This window comes from Lepisma saccharinum, chromosome 12, assembly GCF_977018435.1.
Source record: "Lepisma saccharinum chromosome 12, izLepSacc3.1, whole genome shotgun sequence".
Lineage (NCBI taxonomy): Eukaryota > Metazoa > Arthropoda > Insecta > Zygentoma > Lepismatidae > Lepisma > Lepisma saccharinum.
Genome location: NC_139240.1, coordinates 63,098,624 through 63,123,973, shown reverse-complemented (window position 1 = coordinate 63,123,973; position 25,350 = coordinate 63,098,624). Strand labels below are relative to the sequence as shown.

At 38.0% G+C, this 25,350-nt stretch overlaps 1 protein-coding gene across 1 annotated transcript in view; it reads right to left on the bottom strand.

Annotated features, from left to right (window-relative positions):
• The window catches only part of LOC145996508 (twist-related protein 2-like), a 30,152-nt gene extending 16,661 nt beyond the window's left edge, over positions 1-13,491 (bottom strand). The window contains exon 1 of the mRNA XM_083133010.1: positions 12,818-13,491. Coding sequence (XP_082989136.1) covers positions 12,827-13,423 — 597 coding nt within the window. The 5' untranslated portion in view covers positions 13,424-13,491 and the 3' untranslated portion in view covers positions 12,818-12,826. The remainder of the gene's footprint in view (positions 1-12,817) is intronic.
• Between the last annotated feature and the right edge of the window lie 11,859 nt (positions 13,492-25,350).

The window sequence follows — 25,350 nt, the reverse complement described above, 5'->3', positions numbered from 1 at the left end:
GCGGGACTTAAACACTTCGCCGCGACGAGCAATTCACATTACCAGGCAAATACTTTAACAAATAATCACATATGCGACCGGACATAGCTAGCAGCGACACAGCGCTGACACATAAAAATGAACAAACCTCAAGTAGAATATGCAATTAAGCGGGCGGCGCTTTACTCTAATAGTACGCACTTTAAACAAATACAAAGGAGCACAAACAACAATGAATTTAAGATCATAAAAAAATATCACAAGGACTAAGAAAAATTGACCTGAGACGAATAGATTACAAATGACAAGCACGACGGGAGTTTGATATAAAATTTCGAGTTGAGTGGGCGTTTTCCAAAATGTCGACGAATTTCAAGGGCGTTCTCTAAATCAATCGGGCCGTCACGTGTTAAGGTTCACACAGATGAATACTTTAACATCTCTCAGCTTCCGGGGTGCATCCGGGCGTCTTTATGGGCGATTGAAACACATAGTATCCACGCGAAAGGTTCCTTTGGTCGCGACGATGAAGATGCGAGAAGGATTCAAACACCTAGTTTCCCGGCTCCTCTTCCTCTCGGGATCGGTGGATCTCCGTGGTATGGCGCGGTTCGGACGTCGCATCTGAGCGGTCGTTGTAGGCGTCGTCGGCGTCGTCGGGGCGTCAACATCTCTCTCTACGTCTCTCTGTCGCGGCTGGTAGGCGTCGTCGGCGTCGTCGGGGCGTCAACGTGGCGGATGGTAGGCGTCGTCGGCGTCGTCGGGGCGTCAACGTGGCGGATGGTAGGCGTCGTCGGCGTATCAATAGGGCGGCGTTCGACGTTCTCTCTCTCTCCATGGCGGCGGATAGGCATCATCGGCGTAGTTTCTTCTGACATCAGGCGAATCGACGTAACGCCCTCATCTCTCTTCTCCCTCTAGCCCGCCATTGTTTCCGGTGTTCCTCGTTTCTCAAAAATTATAAATGGCGTAAGGTAATCACGGAAACGGTTTCGCTTCAACTTCCCCCAGCGGTTGAGGTAGGCGCACTCGTGTAGACTTACTGCCTATCACACACACTGGTGTTCGCACAACACGACAAAGTCCACTGTACACGAAAGGTAGCACGAAGGTGCTCTCGTTCCAAGAATCGCGACAAGACTGTATATGGAGAGGTAGCACGGAGCTGCTCTCCCTACAAGGATCGCGGTAAGACTGTGTATCGAAAAACCATGTCCTTCGTTTTATTTAGATTTTGAAAAACGACGCTAGGCGATCGTTGAAGCAACGCTTCCGAAGGGGTCAGTCCACTTTGCTCTATTGTCTCCTAAGTGGGACGAGCCGTGATCGAAGTTGAGTTTGTGCGGATTAAGCTTCCGCCTGGCTGTCGCCCATAGCTCAATAGCAATCGCTGTCCACAAACTGATCAATTAGAACCGATTTGATCTGGCGTCCGTAATTTTCGCTTGATCGTGACGAAACTCCACACATCCGTCCTTGCACACATGCCGCTGCGCTGGTATAAGTTTCACATGAGTCTGACCGTTGGAAACCGAGATATTTAAATGTTTGTCATTACGGTCGAATTTCCTAAGCTTTACACGCATAGCGTGACCCTTCAGGTGCTCACCCTTAACACAAGCGAATGTCTCGTTCCTCCCATCGGCTTGGCAAAAAATCAAATATGTAATCTTACAAATTAAAACACTTAACACTTTGAATCAACACGTCTTTTTACCGCTACATACATGAATAATAATGATAATAATAATGACGGTAGATCTGACTGTCACACTGTGATAATGTACAATGACTAAAACAATAGCGTATAGCCTAACCATGTAGTAAAATGTAGTCTATTGTTAGTTACTTCTCACGAATGACGTTATTCCACGGCACTAAATCTTGATGTATTGCCAAAGCCGAGAAGGAAGTTGATGTATGTAAATATTAGTACATTCTGTGCCCAACGGAGGCGCTAGTGAACGCCTTTCTTCACAAGCGGTGATTTCATTCAAGGGGACTTACGAATGAATCGTAACGGAAGTGAAGAGGAATGATTTGTTGGTCTTGGACGTTCTGCACAAAGGGAGATTGACGTTTGTTTAAAAAGCAATGGACAGATGAGAGCAGAGGTGCGTCCGGAAATTACGAATTTCGCAGCAGGGATTTCTGATGAAGCGTCAAATGAACTCAACGCCTAGTGGTCAAGTTTCCTTCAAAATGTGACAAGGAAATTCTAACACGGTGATTGAACAAGGCATTGAATTGAAGTAATGATAGGAACAAATCATTGAATTCCACGCTTAAAGGTAGTGACGTCAGGGCACACGTCATATTGCTTCTCGAATTCATGGTGGGCCTACCGACGGCGTAGTGGTAACGTCTTCACCATGTAATCAAGGGGTCTCGGGTTCGATACCAGTGGAGGCACATTGGTTCGCACCCCACTTTAAACTGTAGGTCAAGTCCCGAATAGTCTATCTGTGCATAAAGTGAACCTAAAACAACAAATTCGAATTCATGGTTAACGTCGAAGGATATCTAATTAGGAATGGTTGTAAATAAAGACTCTCGTGAGCGATTGTTGACCAATCAGAGAACATGCTATTGATATCGATTGTCTCTCCGTTGGCGTAGTGGTAACGTCCTCTCCTTGTAATCAAGGGTTCCTGGTTCGATATCCGGTGGAGGTACATTACACAGTGGTTCTGATCTCACTTTAAACTGTAGACAGGCCCGTAGCGAGAATTTCATTTTCTCATCCCTAATCAGCAGACACCATCTAAAGGCGAAATGGTGGGGGGTTAGAACCCTGAAGATGAATTTCTCAGTATATTACAACTTATTATACAAGATGTTTAATCATGCAAATGAAGTAAAATCAATATCCACCATACACTATTTATATCAACTATTTGTATGATTTCGGAGGGGGCTGAAGACCCCCGAGCCCCCCCCCCTTGGCTACGTGCCTGACTGTAGGTCCAATCCCGATTAGCCTATCTGTGCCTGAAGTGGACTTAAAACAATAATTCAATCAATCGATTATTGAAAAAAGTATCGAGGAACTTAATGCTATTTATTGCTATTCTGTAGTGAAGAAAAAGAGACGCGGAAAGTGTAAACACGTGGTTAGGTGACTTGCAAGAAACGAAAGGAGGAACGGTGAAGAATCTTGTCTGTATTTATTAAATCGCAATTGTACAAGAAATAATAAAATAACGTTGCAGCAGTGAGTGATGTGATATGATCAATAATAAATTCTATTCCGCAGCCAACCGTAAAATAGAATAGCTTTGTGTTGATCTTAAATTGTAGTGTACGTAAACAAAACAAAAGACAACTGCCTATATATTTGTGGAAATTATTTTATGGTATTATGATCATACAGTTTCTCTAGAGTGTCAGATTATATTTAAATGCCGAGAAAATACATCGCACACTTTTTGAGTTTCTGACATATAGGCCTACATCTATCGTTGTATAGAAAATTATTAACTTTTTCACGGCTAATCCACTTATTTATTTTTCTTGCCGTATACACTGCCGGTAAAGTGTGAAATTGTCAATTCTTTTTTTGTTGTGTGCGGGTGCAAATTTAGACCTTTCAAGGTTTCCAATAAGAACGTTGTTCAACGACTTTCAATTGAAGATTTTGTTTCAATGACAATCGAATCATGCACGTGACGTTTTTACTTCCCTTTCCCCTGAAATTGAATCTAATCAATTCTTGCTTTCAAGAAGTCTCACTTACAAACAGAACTTTATATTTTAATTCGAGACAGACTACCCAAAAATCAAAAGCTAATGTATAGGTTAAATATTCATAAATGTAGTTACACACACATTTCTTTTGTTTGTAGTCTGCCCTGAAAAAATGGTGCCGGTTCAGTGTACCGTTGCGTAACAAAAAAAACACTGTCTACAGGTAATATTACGCATTACAACTTATCATAATTACTATGTTACCGTTACTAAACCACTATTGCTATGACTTTAAATTGCACAGACTTCCTCCATAATCAGTTTGCATTTATTTTCCTTGCGAGATCGGCTTCGATTGCTATTGCAATCATCTTGTTATGTATAAATGTACGCGTAAATAAACAAATAAGCCTTGTGAGGTGAAGAAGGTTGCATTAGCAGTCGAGGCTGTGCTCGAGAAAGGGAGAAGTTGATTGTCCGCTATTGTCTCACAACAGCGCGTCGACAATGACATTTTATAAGTCTCGCCAAAGGTGGGACCGCTATCCATTAGTACCATTAGTACTGAACGACGTGTGTCCAAATTCCTCAGCATCAGTGCATCAATTAACTGAAGAGAGGCTTTCTGACACGTAAATTACGCGTAAGATACGTATAAAAACGTAAAGTGCGTAAGAAACTAGAATCAAACCTAATAATTAAAAAAAACATGTTTCTTGCAATGGTTATTGTTATGTCTGGCAGTTGGCATTAGCAGAAAACAAGACAAAAAAAGGCTTTAAAACATTTTCCTTCCGAATTTATATGCGCTCTTATATTGGAATCTTACAAGCAAAAAATAAGTGGTTCAATCAGCAGTTTCTTTTTCAGTATAACGTATAACATTTAACAAAACGCGTTTCCTCTTACAGTTAGGCTATACATACGTATCAGGAGCATACATACTAGGCTATCTGCGAAGCCTGAAGTCTAGAGAATAAAATTCAGGAGAAAAATCGATGCGAAATTGTAAATAATACGTAGGCTATTATTCATGATGATGCTGATTCTGAAGTTGGCAACCTGATTTCCTATGAGTTGGCAACCTGATTTCCTATGAGTTGGCAACCTGATTTCCAACGAGTTGGCAACCTGATTTCCAACGAGTTGGCAACCTGATTTCCTACGAGTTGGCAACCTGATTTCTTATGAGTTGGCAACCTGATTTCTTATGAGTTGGCAACCTGATTTCTTATGAGTTGGCAACCTGATTTCCTATGAGTTGGCAACCTGATTTCTTATGAGATGGCCCAGACCTTTGACTGAGTATACGCCACTGATACGTATGAAAAATAAATTTGACGCTGTTACTGTTACTAAAACTTCAAATCCAATCCAGATAAATTGTTAATCGTTATGTTATGCTATAAATACATAATAGTGCAAGACGTATGTATCAACCGGTTGCTCAATTTTTTAAAAAATGTGAAAGAACAGTTCTATTTTTAGAAATCTGTTAGTGAGGGTGAGGCCTTGAGGTGGCTGTAAAAACAATCTTCAGAAAATAATGATTTTGTGCTGCATGTAAGAATATTAAAGTTTCAAATGTAAAGTCATTTTTATATTATTAATTTACGAAATGAAATTAGTTTTTTTTATATCTCCGTAAAAACTGGTTTTCTACGAGAAGCAAATTACCCGTAACTTATTAAAAAAAAAACGTAACGAGTAAATTACCTTGCCAACCCTGACTGAAAATCAGTGTTCGAATTGAAGGGAGGAGAAGTCAGGGAATTTCCCCCATTCTACCTTTTTCGTTCCAGGCTCCATACATTTATATATTTTCATTCCCAATTATCCACTTCTGAATGTGTGTTCTAATATTATTATTTGGGATAACATAAATTTGAATTTTCTGTTCACGATGTTGTGAACAAAGACACATAGTCATTCCACTTGAAATATTTTTATGGATGCGCTTTCTATTGGCCGCATAGCAAACTTGCTAGAAAATACCATGTCAGTAAATTTAAATACATAAATTTTGCTAACAAGATGCATTTAAAATTCACGAAACAACATGAGAGAAGAAAAACAAACCTCAAAAATGAAGAAAAATACAAAAGGGACCGTGGCCGTATTTAGAGGGGGGTTTCTAAGGTTTAACCCCTCCCCGAAACATCTGACATGTTGGATTAATGGAAGTTCAGAAACCAAAATCTGTAACTCATTTTTCAATTTTTTTTTTCCGTAGCATAACAAAAATACAAGGAGACAATGTTGAAATGATCAAGCTAGAATTTTCATACATTTGGAATTCTGAAACTTGAGTGAAATAGGATTTATTCTCGGAGTCACAGCCCACCGGCGACCCCTCCATTTTCACTTCTGCGGTTCTCATTCCAGTGTTGTTCCTGCGTCACAAGGAATATAGACTGAATATTCCCTAATGACTGTCCAAAAATTCCCTTCCCAACTTTTAAATTCCGTCACATAAAGTCGAAAATCCCCCCTTGATAGGAGATCACACCTCTGATCTCCAGTTTCGTAGCGCGTTACGTTCGCGATTGAGGTTACAATCCATGCACCAGGCTAAGTTTTTAAAGAGAATAACGGGTTCCACACTGTTCAAAATTCCAAAAATTAAGTTTTAAGGTGAAACAACAAAAACTTCATAACTAAAATTTTCCATCTAACTTTTAGAGCTTTTTCTTGAAGGTAATCTAAAATTTAATAACATATTATAATAATTGTGCATTTCAGTACACTCTTTATGAAACGTAAAAAAATAGAAAAATAAAACTTTGTGCTGGATATTAACTCATCTGTTGGATGATATCAAGGATATAACAATAATAATAATAATAATTATTATTATTATTTTGGAATAAAATTATTTTATTATGAAATTTTAATTATTATTGTATAATAATTATTATTTTTTTCTATTATTCAAACCATGGGAACAATTATGAATGAACCCCCCGAAAATTCTTCCTGCCTACGGCCATGAAAGGGACGGCAAAAATACTGAAAAATGACCTAAAAACAACAAAAAAAAACCGCCGAAAAATAAAAACTATGTGTTATAGTTCTAACTTATGGGAAACGGACTGATATAAGCAAGGACCCTCCCGAAAGACTTACCAGGTACAAAAATTAAATAATATAAATATAATTGTTTTAGCATTTGTTATATAATCTATGGTTATTTATTTCTGCTGAACTTATTGGAAGGCAAGGAATTGGGATCATACAGCTTTGAAGGACAGTTCCAAAGATTTATGCTCACTTTGTGATAATGTGAAAAAAATATTAATCACGAACTTTACTTTTCGTCAACTGAAATACGCAATTAAAAGTAGTCATCTTACAATTATTTTTGCATATTACAACTGGATGTAACTCCCTTTTTTATTCAATATATATTAAAAACTACTCATTACACAAAAGATACATTTCCTTTCCATAATTGAACATTTATGTAATTATCAGAAATGTTTATTCCTGTGTAAAGGAGTCCATTTTTGTTTCTCAAATATTTACAGCAAAAATTTTTAAAAAAAATTAATTTACCATGATTTGCATAATTCACAGGATAATTCTGAATACAGAGTGTCGAGTCTTTTAAGACTTTATTTCGCATTTTGCAGTTCATTTCGCATCATTTCGTGACAATACATGGCAGGAAAATGCACCTCACACCTATTTAAAACACGAAAAATGGACATTAGAGTGTTTTGTTTGCACATTTAGTGTTTTCGTCAAAAATGGAAATTTGCATGTCTCTACTCATATGTATGGGCTTCACCAGATTTGTAGAAGAAAACAGGTTGTTGATAAAAACTTAAATAGAAATAATAATAATAATCATTATTATGATAATGATTACTATATGTATAATAACAACTATTGTGAACTAAATAAATAACTTAATAAACTCATTTTATTACAAATCTATTTTCATCATTATTATTATTATTATTTTAAATTCACCAAATGAGTGAATATCCAGCACAACTAATTATCATTACCTTTTTCATATTCATACTTGGTGTACTGAAATGCATGTATTTATACGTATGGATGAATGGATGTATTTATTCCGTGCCGGAATGGTTAGCACATCGCTCTAGGACCCCATGGGCCTCAAGACCGAATCCCGACCTGCGCATTTGTGTTTTTTGTGATAATTCATCAATTTCATCCTCATCTTCGCGATTAGACAAAAGTGGCAGAAATACAAAGTAAAATAAAACAAATCAATCAACCAATTAAATGTCCCGGCCTGAAGAAAAATGTTTCGCTAGTCATATCAGGAAATGTATTAATTCAATTAGTTTATTTTACGCCGCTTTTCTACCACTTTTGGCTAATCGCGACGATGAGAATGGGTGAAGTTGATGAAGGGGCACTCACAAAGAACCTGGGATTCGAACCCGAGACCCATGGGAGACTTGGAGCGCTGTGCTAACCATTCCGGCACGGAGGTTGGCGCGCTCATTTGGTACAGCATCTGGCTACCACATGGAAGACAAGATTCATACATTTTTAAAAATGACGACGCAAGAAATAGTATGTGCAATAATTCTCTACTGAAATTTGTTTACAAGTAGAAGTTAAAATATAAAAAAAAAACTGTTATGGAAAGGAGTAAATAATTAAAATACTCATCTAACTTGAAAAATGTAGGTAACTTTGATTTTTTGCCATTTTTAAGAACTTTTTGGTACTCGATTTCAATATTTTGAATGGATTTTTGGAAATATTACTGCACGATGATGTTCACAACAATTTTAAAACATTTTAAAATTTGAAAAATATAGTTGTAAATCTTCGTACATAAAATAAAATGCGTCAAGCTTAATTTATGCATTTCCAATGCATCAGCTAATAGATGTAATTGTTTCCTTTGATCACTGTGCGAATTTACGGGGGGGGGGGGATGCCGGGGATACCCCCACAAAAAATTATATCTGGCAGAGGGAAATTATGCCAGGGATGTTTTTATTCTCCTCAAAGATAATCGGATTGAAACCATGTAGTACCTATACCATTTCCAAACTATGTAACAAACAGTATTGAAAATATCATTCGTGTCCATTAATGGTCCCATTCATACGCACAATTTAAAATCAATTTACATAAAATAATTTTATCCTTTAATTATTGTTAATTGAAAACCCAAGTTACAGTGGCATTTGTAAATAAGTCGGAATTGAAATGAACAATACAAACATCGCGGAGGATATTAAAACAACACGTAATACAACTTCACTAAATCAGGAATATTAATATGGAATGTTTCATTCAAATTATGCAATAGAATTTTGGGGGAACTCGCCAGCAAGTTTAGAATCATTTAGAAAACTAAAGAAAGGTATTAGGATTTTAGCAGGAATAAAGACTAGGGAATCGTGCAAAATGTTTTTTTTAAGAAATACTTGCAAAATATTAACCCTCCCTTCATTTTACACATAGAAAATGCAATGCGAAATAAAATATTACACCACGAAGCTCAATAGAAAAGTCATATAGCATCCGAAATAAACATTCTTCACCAGACTAACATTAGTTCAAGGAGTGGACCCGAACAGATTGAAATTAAAATATTCAAAAACCTGCCAAATGATATAAAGACAGAAAATAATATGACAAGTTTAAAAAAGAAATTGAGAAAACTATAAATCAGGAATATTATAGCGTAAGTGAATGCTTAAATTGTAAATTATAGAAATCTTGTAATTATATTTTTTGTCTGAACTGTACTGAATCCTCCAAATACCAATGTTTTGATTGATTGATTTTTTTTATTTTACTTCGCTTTTTGTGTCACTTTTGGCTAATTTGCGAAGATGAGGATGAGAGATGATATGATGAAATTGATGAAGGGTCACTCACAAGGAACACCCGTGCCCAGGCTGGAATTCGAATCGTGGACCCCTGGCGTCGTAGCGTGATGTGCTAACCACTACGCCATGGTGACCATATACCAATGTATATGATTTATATGGAGTAATAAATTCAAATTCTCAAATAAAAATGACTGTCTATTGTCGTAATATAAATGGGACTCCTATATATCCTGAAATATTTTTTTTCTGCAAGGCGTTATGTGTGTTGCATAACTCTACGGCGGTGATAGAAGTTGCCATTGAAAATTTGCTATTAAAATCCACTCATCGCCTTAGTGTTAGGCAACACACACATCGCCTTGCAGGAAAACAAGTTTTTCAGTATCTAGGTTTTCCATTGTCATTCTCTGGTTCTAATTCACATTCGACAAGCCAACTTCCGTGACGGAATGGTTAGCACATCGCGCCAGGAGTACGAGGTTCGAATCCCGGGTGTCTTTTGCGAGAGTCCCTTCATCAATTTAATCACATCATCACTCATCCTCATCTTCGCGATTAGCCAAAAGTAGCTAAAAAGCGAAGTAAAATAAACGAAATCAATCAATCACAGTCAGGAAGAGATAAGTCTCAACCTGACAAAACTTGAAAAATAGTAGTAGGGAGTATTGCTATATGCGATCTATTTTGTTTCCTGAAAATTGCTTGCTTATTAACAAGCAGAAATATTCAATAGTAAATAAAAGCTCAAAACGTATGCTCAAAATCACCCCCCAAGAAACACCCTATCTCTCGAAAACGCAACAATTATAACAATTATTTCATGGTACCAATTTTTATATATTCGAGAAAGCTATCAATTTTATTGTTAATAGTGCAAAATCATCAAACGCCTTCCCTTATTTATGACTAAAATTTCCTCTCAACTTTCAAAGATTTTTTCCTTGAGTAGGTGTGAAATTAGTAAAATGTTGATTTGATTATTATTATTTAGCGTTGCTTTTCCTTTAGTTTTGGCTAATCGCGGCGATAAGGATGAGTGATGAAGGCATATTCACAAAGGACCAGGCTGGGGTTCGAACCCTGGTCCGCTGGCGTGTAGTAAAAGTAAATGAAAACCATAATTGGTAAACGCTGTAAGTGCCACAATAATTCAAACACCGTTTTCCACGTTAAACTGTGAAATGTGCCATGCTTTATAATGTGGTAAACGTGAAATGTGGCTGGTAGCCCTCTAAGTAGTTCAAAGGGCGTGTAAAGAGGTCGCTAGTGTGAACGTTCTTACGGGCTGATGCACTTTCGCTTTTGGCACTTACAACGTTTACCACTTTTAGTACTCAAACAACAGAATAAGTATGCCTTTCAGTCCAGCAACTGTATATGAAATGTTAAATATAAAGAGCGGATGTGGCCGACAACACAGGTTCACATTTTGAAAAAAAAAAAAGTTTCAAAACCAATAGGTGATTCTGTAAGTATTTTGAATGCTTATCACAGAAATGTGTTTTTTTTGTTTTGTTTTTTTCACAATTTCGCAAAATAATTCTCATATTCATCATTACACTACATTCATTAAAGAACGCAAAAGAACAAATAATAGCAAACTACTGTTTTGATTGCCTTTTTGTTATTTTTATATACCCGACCCACGATGCATGATTAATTAAACTTTATTATTATTATTATTATTACTATTTGATTTGTAATTTTTATATATTTTTCTTTTTTAATATTTCAATTCACATTCAAAAAATGTGTAAATATGGTCAGGTGGAAGTAAAGGCTCCACAGTCTTAACTTCGCCATGTAAAACAAAACGAAATAAATAAATTAATTAATTAAGGCTTGTCTGCAGGAGTTCATCCAGAATTTTCCATCTTTCAGGGTGAAATTTCGTATTTAGAGCTAAATTGGCCATAATTGAACCTGGCGTCGGGTAGGGCGAGGTTGAACGGATCCGTCGACCCCTCCTGGGAATTGATATCTTTCATTTCAAATCGCAAAAACCCCAAGTTTGTTATATTTATTGTTAATAACAAAAATAGAGTTCATTTAGTTAGTATCGGAACAGAATAATAATAGAAAAATTGTATTAGATCGAAAAAATTTAGCGAAAAATATAGAAACGAGGTTATGTTTTCATATTCTAACACATAATCCAAAGAATAAATGGTTCCACAGTTTTCAAAATTTCAAAAAATTTGTTTATGTGGTAGGTCACACAATATAAACTTTATGAGTAAAATTTTCCCCTAACTTCTAAAGTTTTTTCCTTGATCGAGACGTGCAAAAGTTAATAACAAAATACAATAACTGTTCATTTCAGTGTATTAACTGTATGAAATATAAAGGAAATAATGATGCTGGATATCCACTCGTCTAGTGGATCGAGTAACAAAGGCTTCCTATTTACATAATAAATAATAATAATAATAATAATAATAATGAGAAGAAGAATTTTCGAACAAAATATTATCGTATAGTAACGTATAATAAAAACGCTTTTGATATTTTAAAAAATTTATCAACGGCAATATCTACATTCTCGGATTCTTTTAGTTTGTCCCAGTGAGCTAATTCGGGTTTCCGATAGGCTACATATTAAGAAAATCAGCTTTCTTGTGTCATCCCATATTGAATACTGTAATTGGGTATGCGCCTGTTGTGTTCCAATTAAATAAATTAATAAATAACATTTATAACCGTGGTAATAATAATTGTTGTTGTTATTATTGCTACTATTCAACTTTTATCAGTGCAAAAGTTTCTGCAAAAGTTTCTGCTGATGCCCATGCTTTGGTGAAAAAATTCAGGGGGTGCACACAGAACCCAGAACGTGTCAATTGACACAATAACACTTTAACGTGCATAAACTGCAAATGATGCATTTTTTGGTGTGTCAAAATACAGAGAAATGCATAAAAGGGCACTTTTACCAGCTGGTGTTCCGTGCGACTCACTAAAAATCAATTTGGAAGATCAGTCAAGATAATTTCAAAATTTACAAATTTTAAATTTCACTTTTAATGCATCAATTGACACAATTAAATGTGTAATTTGGTTATCTTTGAAGTGATATTGTCTGATCTTCCAAATTGAGGCATTTTAGCGCATTCATTTTTGTGTAAAGTAACATTTATAACCGTGGTAAGTATTCAAGTGTTATCAATGGTTTGAACCCCTTCTGCAAAAATTTTTGGTATAATGCCCATACCTTGGTGAAAAATTTTAGGGATTGTGGAGGAAATTTTGGGGAATGCCCCTACATGCATCTGTATATTTCCTTCACTGTTTTACAAAGTAAATAGAAGTGGAATTACCTGGAATCGCTAGAGATGACCGTTCCAGTCACCCTCCATCCTCCACACGCTGAAGGCATAACTGAGTCTCTCGTGGGCCATGTAGGAACAGGAACTTGCGAACTTGGCGTCGTGCTCGTCGCTCCGGAGGACCTGGTACAGGAAGTCGATGTACCTCGACGCGAGCTTCAGCGTCTGTATCTTGGACAGCTTGTCCGAGGGGAGGGTGGGGATGATCTTCCTAAGGGATGCGAAAGCTTCGTTGAGGCTTTGGGTTCGTTGGCGCTCTCGAACATTGGCCATCACCCGCTGGTTCTGCAACTCCTCGTAGGACTGAGGCGCTTTTCGGCGTATCTTGTTCCTGCTGTCGTCCGTTTTGCCGATGTGCTTTCGTTTCCTGACTCCGCAAGGTTGCTCCGTGGACGATGTCGCTTGGGGTGGCGTAGTGGTTAGGAATCCTTGATACGACGGGCCTGGGTAGTGCTTCCCAGAAGCTGCCGACAACTCCAAGAGCCTCGGCATGTCGCTCACTGACGGCAGATAGCCCATGGTCTCTGCCAACAGCATCCCGCTGGAGTCCGGGGGGTACGTGCTTATGGGAGAGCCCATCTCCTGTTTGACGTGCATCTGGTCGCTCGTCTTTCTCCAACACCCAGAGCTTTTGATGTTCCACTTCCCCCTTTCGTCTTGCACAACGAGTGGTAAACAACTGAAGCTACGAGACCGCACCTGCTTCGGAGACTGTGGCTGTCACAGCGATGCCAAGTCTTGTCCATCCCACCTCACAGATACTTTATCCCAGTTTCTCTTCTCAGGGTAGCCAACTAGTGACTGTAAGAAAACCCCAAAACGTTGTGGCTCTCGTCGCTAGGGGGTTTATTTATTTCCGCCGAACTTATTGGAAGGCAATGATTTTATTGCGATCATAAGGCTTTGAAATAATGTATGCACACTACTAGTTAGTGCATAAAGTATTAATCAAGAATCTTACTTTTCGTGGAATGTATCTCGCATCCTTTTTTGTTAATTAATTAATTTTCAATTCTTTATATATTTTACAATAATTTCCTTGCTAGGGCAGTTGTTTTTATACAGATTTAGGCGATCTTGCACTTAAGGTAGATACTAAATACGTTATATCTATATTCTTATACCGTATTTATACCTACCTATTCATGTAATAATAACAAAATATTAATTAATTTACATATTTTAATTGTTATTATTTTAGTATAATTGCATATAATTACGATATCATTATTTCAATTTAAGCATTTATATTATTATTATTATTATTATTAAAATCTTGGTTTTTAACATTGAAGACGTTCTGCTGCCGGCCTCCGTGGCTGAGTGGTTAGCACACCGGGCTACGACGCCAAGAGTCCCAGGTTTGAATCCAGGCGTGGTCATGGATGTTCTTGGTGAGTGTCCCTTCATCAATTTCATCATCACAGATCTTCATGATTAACCAAAAAGTGACATTAAAATAAACAAAATCAATCAATCAATTATTGTTATTATTTCTACTGTTCAAGTTTTATCAATAGCCTGGCCCTCCCCCTCCTAGAAAAATTTCTGACGACACCTTGCATCTATTTATTGATATCTTCTTTTTTCCACGTGTAATCCTTGCCTCGATTCTTCCATCCAGCTCCTTCGATGTTCGGTTGGAAACACTGCGACCCCAAGTGCGGTGGCAAGATGCACAAAAAGAGGAGGATCCGTCGCCATGGATACCGCTCCCTGCGCATGCGTCGTCCCTCCTCCTTCCTCCGCAAAGGTTCAATTAGACGACCTTCCGGAACCACACAGCGCGCATCAGTCGGCGGAATGGCTGACTCGGGAGGCAACAACTGACAAACATCGTCAGCGTAGAGAGTCAGGCGGGTTTACAGCTCCCATTCCACAAGAAAGCCGCGCTTCCTGTCACATTCAGCCTCAAAATTGCGGAAAGTGGGTGGGGGGAGCATTTCGACCTGGATCCGATTAGGATTGCTAACAACTCCCCCCGGAATCGAACTCATAGGTTCTAGGACAAACTTTATCTCCCGGAATGATGAGGTTTATTTATTTATTTATTTATTCCAAGTTTCAGATACTTTTTTATACAAATTTGGCGATCTTAGGTACACGCAAACTAGATAATAAATACTGTTATCTTACACCATCTTTCTAGGTATTCGTGTAATAATAAAAATGCAATATTAATAAATTTACATATTTAAATTAAATTTTAATTACATTTGTTTAATTGTTTTAATTTAAACATTATGGTTCGGACACCCACCCCCGAAATAATTTCCAGGTAGATACGTGCATAATATATAAACATTAAAATGACAAGTATAAACAAGGTGTAAACACACAATGTAAACAATCAAATGATCTACAGATGAATTGTAAGTACTCTCCGGGAAGAAAACGTCAATATTTGCAGGCAGTTTATTGTAGAACTGGGGCAGCCTGTGGAACAGAGAACGCTGTATAAGAGAAAGCCTAGTGGTAGGGTTGTGGAACAATTGAATGTTTCGGGTCGATCGATAGGGCACTCTGAAATTGAATTCTGTGAGTAGAAATTCTGATCTTAATTTCCCATTGATGGTTTTGTAGAAATTTAGTGTAATTGTACTCTTTATTATTATTATAATCAAGGACGTATTTAGGGGGTCCGGACCCCCCCCCCGAAAGACTTGCCAAGTACTCAAATAAAATAATGAAAATGCACTTTTTAGCATTTGTTGTACTACAATACATCGATGGTTATTTGTTTCTTATGAACTTGGAAGACAAGGACTATTATAATATTGGGATCATATTGATTTGAAGGACAGTAGCAAAGAAGATTTATGCACATTACTACGCGCATAAAACATTAATCAGGAACATATTTTTATTATTATTCAATAAATATTCAATTCTTTATCTATTTGATATTAATTTGCTGGTTTTTATACAAATTTGGCGATCTTAAGTACACGCAAACTAGATAATAAATACTGTTATCTTACACCATCTTTCTAGGTATTCGTGTAATAATAAAAATGCAATATTAATAAATTTACATATTTAAATAAAAATTTAATTAAATTTGTTTAATTGTTTTAATTTAAACATTATTATGGTTCGGACACCCACCCCCGAAATAATTTCTAGATACGTGCCTAATATATATATATATATATATATATATATATAGAGAGAGAGAGAGAGAGAGAGAGAGAGAGAGAGAGAGAGAGAGAGAGAGAGAGAGAGAGAAAGAGAGAGAGAGAAAATTTGTCATTGCAAACCAAACAATTACACTTCGCAATATTATTATGAAAATCGTGAATTGGTTTGCAAACATGAATGTTCCTCTGTAAGATTGACAGAAATTACACCGAGGAACTAGAGAAAATGCAAAATTCGTACATGCGCTCTACCCCCACATCCTCCTATAGCTATATGTCTCATGGTGCAAAGTGCACAGGGTACTTTTTACATCGCTAGATTTATCACGACAACCGAAAGATATAATAACGACGGAAGAATATAATAGTCAAACTTCACTTGTACGGGATTTGGAGCAAGTATATCCATTTTCATCCTGAGCACATCATTCGCTATCACTGGCGTACGCCTTCTCCGAAATTTAAAGCAAATCAAAAATCTTGAAATAACAACAGAAGAAATAAGGGAAAAGGAAAACCAGAGTGGTAAATGCAAGCCACCTTTGAATGATCAGCAATTATCATTTTTGTCTATGAATAACTTTTTTAAGACGACGATTAAAAAAATGGTAATTATAAAATAAAATACTAGTGTGTATTCCTCCCACCGCCATAAAACTTCAGCTCCATCCGAAAAAAAATCTTACGTATACGCCAGTGATCCCTCACGGAATAGTGCTATTGTTCATATAAAAACTATATAAACCTTGGTTAGAATGGACTTCCGTGTGAAAGTTGCCCCTCCCTATAGTGCCATTCCTGGATCCGCCACTGTATTTTCCGATATCGATACCACTGGTATCGTCATCGGTATCGGTTCAGCCGATATATATATATATATATATATATATATATATATATATATATATATATATATATATATGTATATAATGACTACAATTATAAAGAAGCCATTTAATTGTACTTATTAATGTATACAAAAGTCCAATCCCATATCTTAAAAAAACTGCAATATTCTTAGTGTGTGTGCATTGAGATATGGAATGCAACAATATAATATATATACAAAGTGTACAAGATGAGCTATAATTCGTTTTCATCCTAAAAAAATAAAGGCACAGTTCATTTGAAAAATTACAAATCATGGAATGAAAGTCACAGTGGTAGGTCCAGGATTTTCGTAAGAGGAGGGGGGTTTCTTTATGTCTATGTGCTCTTGTACTTAATGTTTTTTGTTTTTTTTTAATATTTCAGGAATGTCAGGCAAACATGGGATGGAATTGTCCCTCAACAATGGCCCCGCACTCCCTTCCTTGGCACGCCACTGCTAAGTATTGCATGGTATAGTTGGTATAAAAGAAAGTTTCCAATTCAGTGCACGAAATTCGTTGAAATTGTGAAGACAAATCGTGTTGCACATAGTATCATTACGTCTTCCATGAGAGTAAAATATTCATTGTGACGAAATGTTTTTTGTGATAGTTGTACATATCTAAGATCATTTCTAAGTATATTCAAGGTTTATGTTAAATGTAGATCTCACGTTACGATGGCAATGTAGTAATTATAAAAAATCGGTGTCCTAGCCATAAGTCTTAGACATTGAGAGAAGTTCCCAAGACAGCCGTGATATCAAACGCCGCATCGGTCGAGATTTCCGCTCCCAAGGGCCATGAAGGGCGGCGCCTCTTGTCCTGATCTCTCTCGCGATTCTGGCCCCGTCGGATGCACGCCTCAGAAGACACGACTTCTGTCAGAGGCTACGCGGCGCCTCGCACCTGCTCTGCCTTCTTCCCTCGGGACACCAAGAAGCGGCGACTATAGTTCGTGAGTTATAACCAGAGAAAGGATTTAAGCCCGAATCACACGGAACTGTATAGGAATGCCAGTTGTCGCTGGACTGGCTACCCGTTTGCTATAGTTTTCGCCTCACATGATACATTTGTGATTTGATTTGCTTTATTTTAATTCGCTTTTTGTGCCACTTTTGGCTAATTTGCGAAGATGGGGATGAGTGATGATATGATGAAATTGATGAATAGACACTTACAAATATCCATGCCCATTCCAGGATTCGAACCCGGGACCCCTGTAGTCGTAGAAATTGGCTCGCAAATATATGGTAATCAATGCGTACCCAACAAGCTTTTTAATGAACTCGGGTATGTATATTCATACGTGAGATTCGCAGGATTCGTTAAGAAAAGAAAAAAAAGTCGAACATTTAATTCTCAACTTGTAATAATAAGGATTCTCATTTTCGGTTAATCATATTTGCCACGCATCTCATCGCTTTGCATGAATAACTAAATATTAATGAACTGAACACGAATTACACTGCACATCGTCTCTTCCCTTATTTTATCGAGAAGCGAACAAAAAGAGCCACCAACACTCGAAAACCACAGACAAAATAACTCCCCTTTGCAAACTCACATATTATCTTCACATGGCCAAACTTTGCTCTGATTGGCTATTCCACAAAATCCAGTCAAGGAAAGCCAGTAGCAATTAAATCATGGCCTATTCCTCAAAACCAGTCAAGCCGCCAGCCAGGCAGCCATCACTTCCGACCAGGTAGGCAGTTCAGCGCCAACTAGAAATAAATATCAGTCCGTGTGATTCGGCCTTTACTGAATTTAGTATAGATTTAGATTTAGATTTATTTTCTTTTTGTGCGAGCCATAGGCTGTACGCACGCACTACATATTTTTGATTTTTCTACACTATTTTGTTACATTTAGTTTTCGTTTAAGCTGTCTCTTACTTTGTCCCCTATATACACATTCTTCCCCTCCCTCGGCAGTTCTTCTTCCAGTCTTTCTCCTCACTTCTCTTTTCCTGCACTATCACCAAAACACGCCTACATTTTGCTTTACACACACTTACACTATAAAGATGGCTCGTCTGGAGCATGATCACTCATTTCGCTGCCTTCTCTAATAGCTTTCCCCCGCCGTTCTCTTACTTCTCCCAGGTATTTCCCCACTTGCTGCCCCGCTTCCTTTATCTTTATTCTGTCGTCTACCACTTCTATCACCTCCCTGCCTGTTAAGTTTTTCATCCATTTGTCCCTTAGGTCACGTGTAGAAGGGCAGTTCAGTAGGATATGCTTGTCCGTCTCCTCCCCCTCGCACAAAGGACATATCGTTTCCCCTGATTCGTTTATCTTTCTTAGTTGTTTCCATCCCCCTAGTCTGAACCATGCCAGCGCGCTTCTTTAATTTTTTCCCACAACCTGGATATATTTCGCTTTCCCCCATTCTCTTACTCTTAACTGTTCCCTGATTGAGGTCTTTGTTTGGCAGTCTGCTATTATTTCTTGTTTGTCTATGTCGAGTAACCTGTTTCTGATTTGATTTTCTGATGAGATGCCCCCCCTTCCTCCCTCTTCCCATACCCAACCCATTCCGCTATTATATAAGATATTTTTCACTTCCAGACCCCAGCTGGAAACGTTTTCCTCCCTTGTCTGTATTTCCAAACATTGTCCCCTCAGCGTAGTTTGGCCCTCTTGTGATAATCGCATCCAATATTTAACAACCCTCATCCGTGCTTGTACCGTGTCTCTGTTCAGTCCCAATTCCTTAAGAATCCCACAGTTGGCCGTGCCTCTGCTTACGCCCATTACTCTCTTATAAAATTCTGTTTGTATGCCAATTATTGTGTTGTCCCCCCTTAACCCCCACAGTTCTATTCCATAGTTTAATGTACCTAATACTATTGATGAATAGAGGTTTTGAATGACCGGGAAAGGCATTTGAGGTGCCTTGTTTATTGTCCTTATGACTTGTTCTATTGCAAATTTTGTTTTAGTTTTTCTTGCCCTTATGTGGTGTGTCCAACTCCCTGTCATGGAGAGTGATGCCCCCAGGTATGTGAAGTTTTTAACCCGCTCGATTAAATCCACCCCGTACGTCCATGTCTCCTGTCTGCTAAATATGTAGCCATTTTTGAAAGCAATGATTTTTGTCTTTTTAATGTTTACCTTCATTTTATATTTGATGCACCCCTCATATATGCTGTCTATGCCCCTTTGAAGACCCTCTATTGTCTCGGACAAGATGACTATGTCGTCTGCATACATAAGGACTGGTATACTTTGCACTCCTATACATGGGATAGAATCCTGATCCATTTTAATTTCATGCGCTACCCAATCTATGAACAGTGAAAATAGCACTGGTGATAGGATGCATCCTTGTTTCAGTCCCCTGAGCGAAGGCTGCAGTGCCGAGACTTGGTTTCCTTCGCATCTTACTCCGAATTCTACCCTCGCATATATTGCTTGCAGTGCTCTGATCATGCGCGCGGACATTCCCTTCTCATACAATTTTCCCCACAAAATTTCCCTATGAACTTTATCAAATGCTTTTTCAAAATCAATGAAACATGCGTATAATTTCCCCCGCTTCTGTTTAATTTTCCTCTGTACTAGTGTTTGTAATATGAATATGTTGTCTACCGTGCTGTACCCTTTCCTGAAGCCCGCTTGTAGTGGTGAGATTTTGTCGAATATTTCTGTCCATTTCTGGATCCTACGGTTTAAGATGTGTGTGTAAATTTTACTTCATATAGGTAATAAAGAAATGCCCCTGAAATTATTTGCGTCATTTCTGTCCCCTTTCCCTTTATAAATAGGACAGATTATGGAGCTTGCCCAGTCCTTCGGAAAGTACCCCTCTTTAAAAATCTTGTCCATTAGTTTGCTTTGTGCTTCCACCATATGAATGTCAGTTTCGTTGGCTTTGAAAAATTCCGCCCCAATGGAGTCAAGTCCTGCCGCTTTCCCCTTTTTCAGTTTCCTTATCGCTATTTTTATCTCATCGACCCCTATATCTTCGTCGAGAATCGGAACGAAATCCCCTAAAAAGTATATTTCCCGCGTAACTTCTAGGCGTGGTGGCCCCCCTTCTCCCCCGACGACACGACGACAGTGTGCTTCCCAGATGTAAGGTTCAATATGTGCCCAGTTGCTCTTTTGGCCCCGTAATTTCCGTAATATGTCCCACAAAGCGGTGTTATTCTTTTCTGCTACGGCCTTTTTTATATCTTCAAAATTTCCCTGTTCCCATTTCTCCTTTTCTTCCGTTAAAATGTTATTATAAGCCTTTCTACTAGATATATAATTGTTTCTGGTTTCCATGCTATTTAAGTATCTATACCCTTTTAACGCGTGATCTAGTTTCTTTTTCATCGCTTTACACTTCCCGTTGTACCACCCTGTCTTTACTGGTCTGTCCCCCTTCCCCCCTCCCTTTACCATATTTCTTCCTGCACGTTCGAAGATATGATATCCCAGCTGGACCGCTTCGTCTATATTGGATTCGTCTAAGGCTGCGCACATGCGTTCACGCATAATTTTTGTTATGTCATCCCCCATAAAACCCACGTATCGTTCCTCCCCCTCCTTTGTCCATATGTATTTACGTATATTTTTTCCCGGCTCTGTCTTGAGTTTCGTATTACTGTTATTGAAAACTGCCTTCCCGTTTATTTTGTACTGGAGGGAGAATTCGAGAGGCATATGATGGGATTGCGTTTTGGCATGCACACGAAAATCCCTGATTTCTTTCAGCATATCAAGTGAGCATATGGTATAATCAATTGTGCTGCTCCCCCCCTCCCCCACGTATGTAAAGTGTCCTGGTTGATCATCGAAAAATTTGCCGTTTAATATCTGCATCTTGTGTATCGCACAGAGATCCAACAGCGTCCTCCTCCCAGCGTTTAAAGTTTTGTCCCTGCTTTCTCTCCTATGTCCCAAATACATTCTGTCATCCGTCATTTGGTCCCCATCGATCTCTCGGTAAGTTTCCCATGGAACTTCCTCCCCCCCTATGCGAGCATTCAGGTCACCCGTGACTACGATGCTGATTCCCGGGTGATCCTCCCCCAAACGCAACAGACAGGTTCCAAAGTTATCGAAAAACTGTTCTGAGTAGAATTTTGATCCCGGTGGTTGCCTGTATACTGCTATTAGCATGAAGTTCAGAGACCCCCCCGAAAATTGAATCCCCAGCATCCCCTCATGATTAATATCTAGTGGTTTTATGAACTTTTTCCATTTTTGTTTAAATATGATTGCTATCCCACCCGGATGCCTGCCCCTATTAGCCCTCCTACACGTGACTTTCGAGAACCCCTCCCCCAGTGACTCTGGGACACTATTAGACCTTCCCCAAGTTTCAATATAACACTGAATGTCAAATTGCTGAACAAATTCCATAAAACTCTCATCACGCACCCTCTTCTCCAGACCCTCGATATTCCAGGTTAGGATATGCAATCTGGGGTCGTTGAGCGAGCGTTCCACATTTTGGACAAAAGAGAAAGTTCCCTCACCTGCATCTTGGAAGTGTCCAGAATCATCTTTGTCTCCCTCCGGCGGTTGCACTGATTTCGGCTGCAGCTCCGAAGGCCTCTCTTCTCTGTCGCTCTGGTCACCCCCTCCTGCCGCCTGCAAGTGCGATTCACGCCCTGGGCGCCGAAATATCCGTAGCTGCAACTCTGATGTCCCCTGGGCCTCCCCCTCCTTGTCTCCGTGTGGCTCCACGCGTCAATAGGTGTCCCTTCTGGAACGCAGCCTCGGGTCTCTTCTTCCGTGGTCGACTGATTCCTGCCCCAGGGGGGGAAGTTCGAAACACACATTGTCCACCAGCTTAGCTACACTCGCCTTCGGCATTTCCTGGACTTTTCTCATATCTCCTACAGCAGCATCAGTTTCGCATCTCGATTTTAGTGAACAGCGATTCTCCATTATGAAGTTTAATAAAACAACCCAACTATGATGAATGAGTGATAAATAGGACTGATTTTCATGACAGCATATTTTTTGGGGTAAAGGTGATGTGTTTCCTAAACATGTAGAAATTCATATTATGAAGAAACTGATTCAATTAAGGTGCTTTTTAAGGGCATATTTTGGCATATTTGGCCATTTCTACCTAATAGAGCATATTTCGATGGGTTTCGGTAATATTCAGCATATTTTTGCATTTTCAAGAAATATACAGTCATTTTCGAAGTGGATTCGTTATTTCTCCCATTTTTACACTAGATGGTTTATTTTGTACTGTAGCAAAATCTTTTTCATTTTTATTTGAAAATTTAGAGAAAGTATTTATTTATTTATTGCGTCTTGTTTAGAATGGCGAAGTTAAGGCTTTCTATCCTTTTCTACCACTTAACCATGTTTACATCGAAATTTGATAATATGAAAATTATAATTCTATAGAAAACCACATTTAATCTATTACATAGAAAGGTAAATATTAAAATAAAGAAAGAAAATATAAAATTACAAAGAAAAAATTACAAAAAAAAGGATAAGAAAAAATACATACGAGAATAAAAACCTAACCTATACTCACGAGCATACAACAAAACACACACACACACACACACACACACAATCACATATTCATGACAGTAGTGAGGGATTTGAAATATTAAGGTGAATAATACATAATATTCATTGTGTATTGCAACTCAGGGCTCATAAAGTGAACTAAAAAAGTACGTATATGAAAATATCTCAGCATGTAGATATTGATGCTTGAAACAGTCCAGTTATAAGGGCATATTTTTGAAATTATAGTGCATATTTTGTAAAAATTTTAGATCATAAGAGCATATTTTATTTTGCATATTTTGGTGATTTTATGTTATAAAAATCCTAGTCCTACTGATAACCATTTGTTGTCTGCGTTAAGGGTTTCCTGCTCACGGAAACTTAACGTGGACAATGAGAAGCTAGTTTCAAAAAAGAAAAAAGAAAAAAAAATCGAATCTCTGGGACTCGGAACCATAAAATTGTCCATAAATGTTTGCCCAACTGTAGACAACTTTTATTAGAAACGAACATGTTAAATGGTATCACTGACTTTGAAAAAAATCAATTTTATTTAATTTCAGTATAAGGATTTTAATTCCAATATTTTTCATTACAATTACACACATACACGTAATCGTCGTACAGTCATTCAGGGTGGTATGTGAAGGGCATCAGGTTTTTGTCCTCCCCTCGGGGGCGAACCCCTTGATTTGGACATCAAGGGATTGGGTTCGAGACAGTGTTGCCACATGAAGGGAAATTTCCCTTTTGTAGGGAAATTTGGACCGAAATTTTATCTAAAAGGGAAAAGGGAATTTCGATGAAAAATACCACAATTTCAGGAAAATTTTAAGATATCTGACTATACATTATAACAATATATGTTAAGTTCCAGTTTCATGTTCACATTTTAATTTTTTCTGTTCCTTCATATTTCTGCTCCCTTGAATACAAGCCTGTATTAACTTATATTTATTTTATGTTTATTGCACGTCGCTTTTCTGTATACCTTTGGATAATTGTAAATAAGGGAATTAACGATTTAGTGGATTCCTGACCAGGATTCAAACCTAGGGCATCATTTATGTGAAAATTTTATTTCATTTTTTATTCATAAGAGCATGGACCAACGGAAACATTACTACTACTACTACTGCTTTTGCTGCTACTACTACCGCTGCTAATAATAATAATAATAATTATTATTATTATTATTATTATATTTGTTTAGATGAAGGGAAAAATTGGTCCAAAAAGGGAAATTTTGCCCCTTGGAAAGGGAAATTGTACCCTCAGATTGTGGCAACACTGGTTCGAGATGTGCGGCCCGGACAGTTTTGACATTATCGTTATGCGGCCCTACGTACGTACAAATTGAGTTCGACATAAGTTATAAAGAGAGGTTCTTATTATTACATAATATGCATTATATTAAATTAAACTATAATTAGAAACTATCTTAGTATATATCGTGTATTGCAGAGTGGCTTATGCCTAATATACTCCTTGTCTCTACGGACGAGTAGAGAGCATCATGAGAATAATATTTGGTCGCGAGAGAGACGTGGGTTGTTAACTACAAGGAAAAAGTTTATTTTCTCTGGATCCCAACACTAACAGCGCTTCCTGGAAATTGATTTGTTTTCTCAGTTGGTAGAAGCAGCAGGTTGCTGGAGACAACGGTCCATTTCAATCCTTTCCCCTTCGTTGGGGGCTGGTGGGAGGGGGCAGCCATTAAAGAGCAGAACGGTGGGTCACCCGTGGGAAAATGACACGTTAAGCTATAAACAGGTCACGCTTATTCAGTTTATTGGCTATTTCCAGGGCTGGAAAGTTGGTGAAAAATTAATATTTTCCCCCTTGGAACTATGTGAAAGGCAATACTAGTCCGTTCCCCTTCAATTAGTACTAAAAAATGTTTTCAGTTTATATTTCTTACCCTTTTCAAACAGGTTCTTAGTTGTTTTTAAGTATTCTTGCAGTTTTTATTGGATTTTTTTTTAAAATATATTTTTGAGGTTCCTTCACCTCCATTGCAGCGTTGCTAT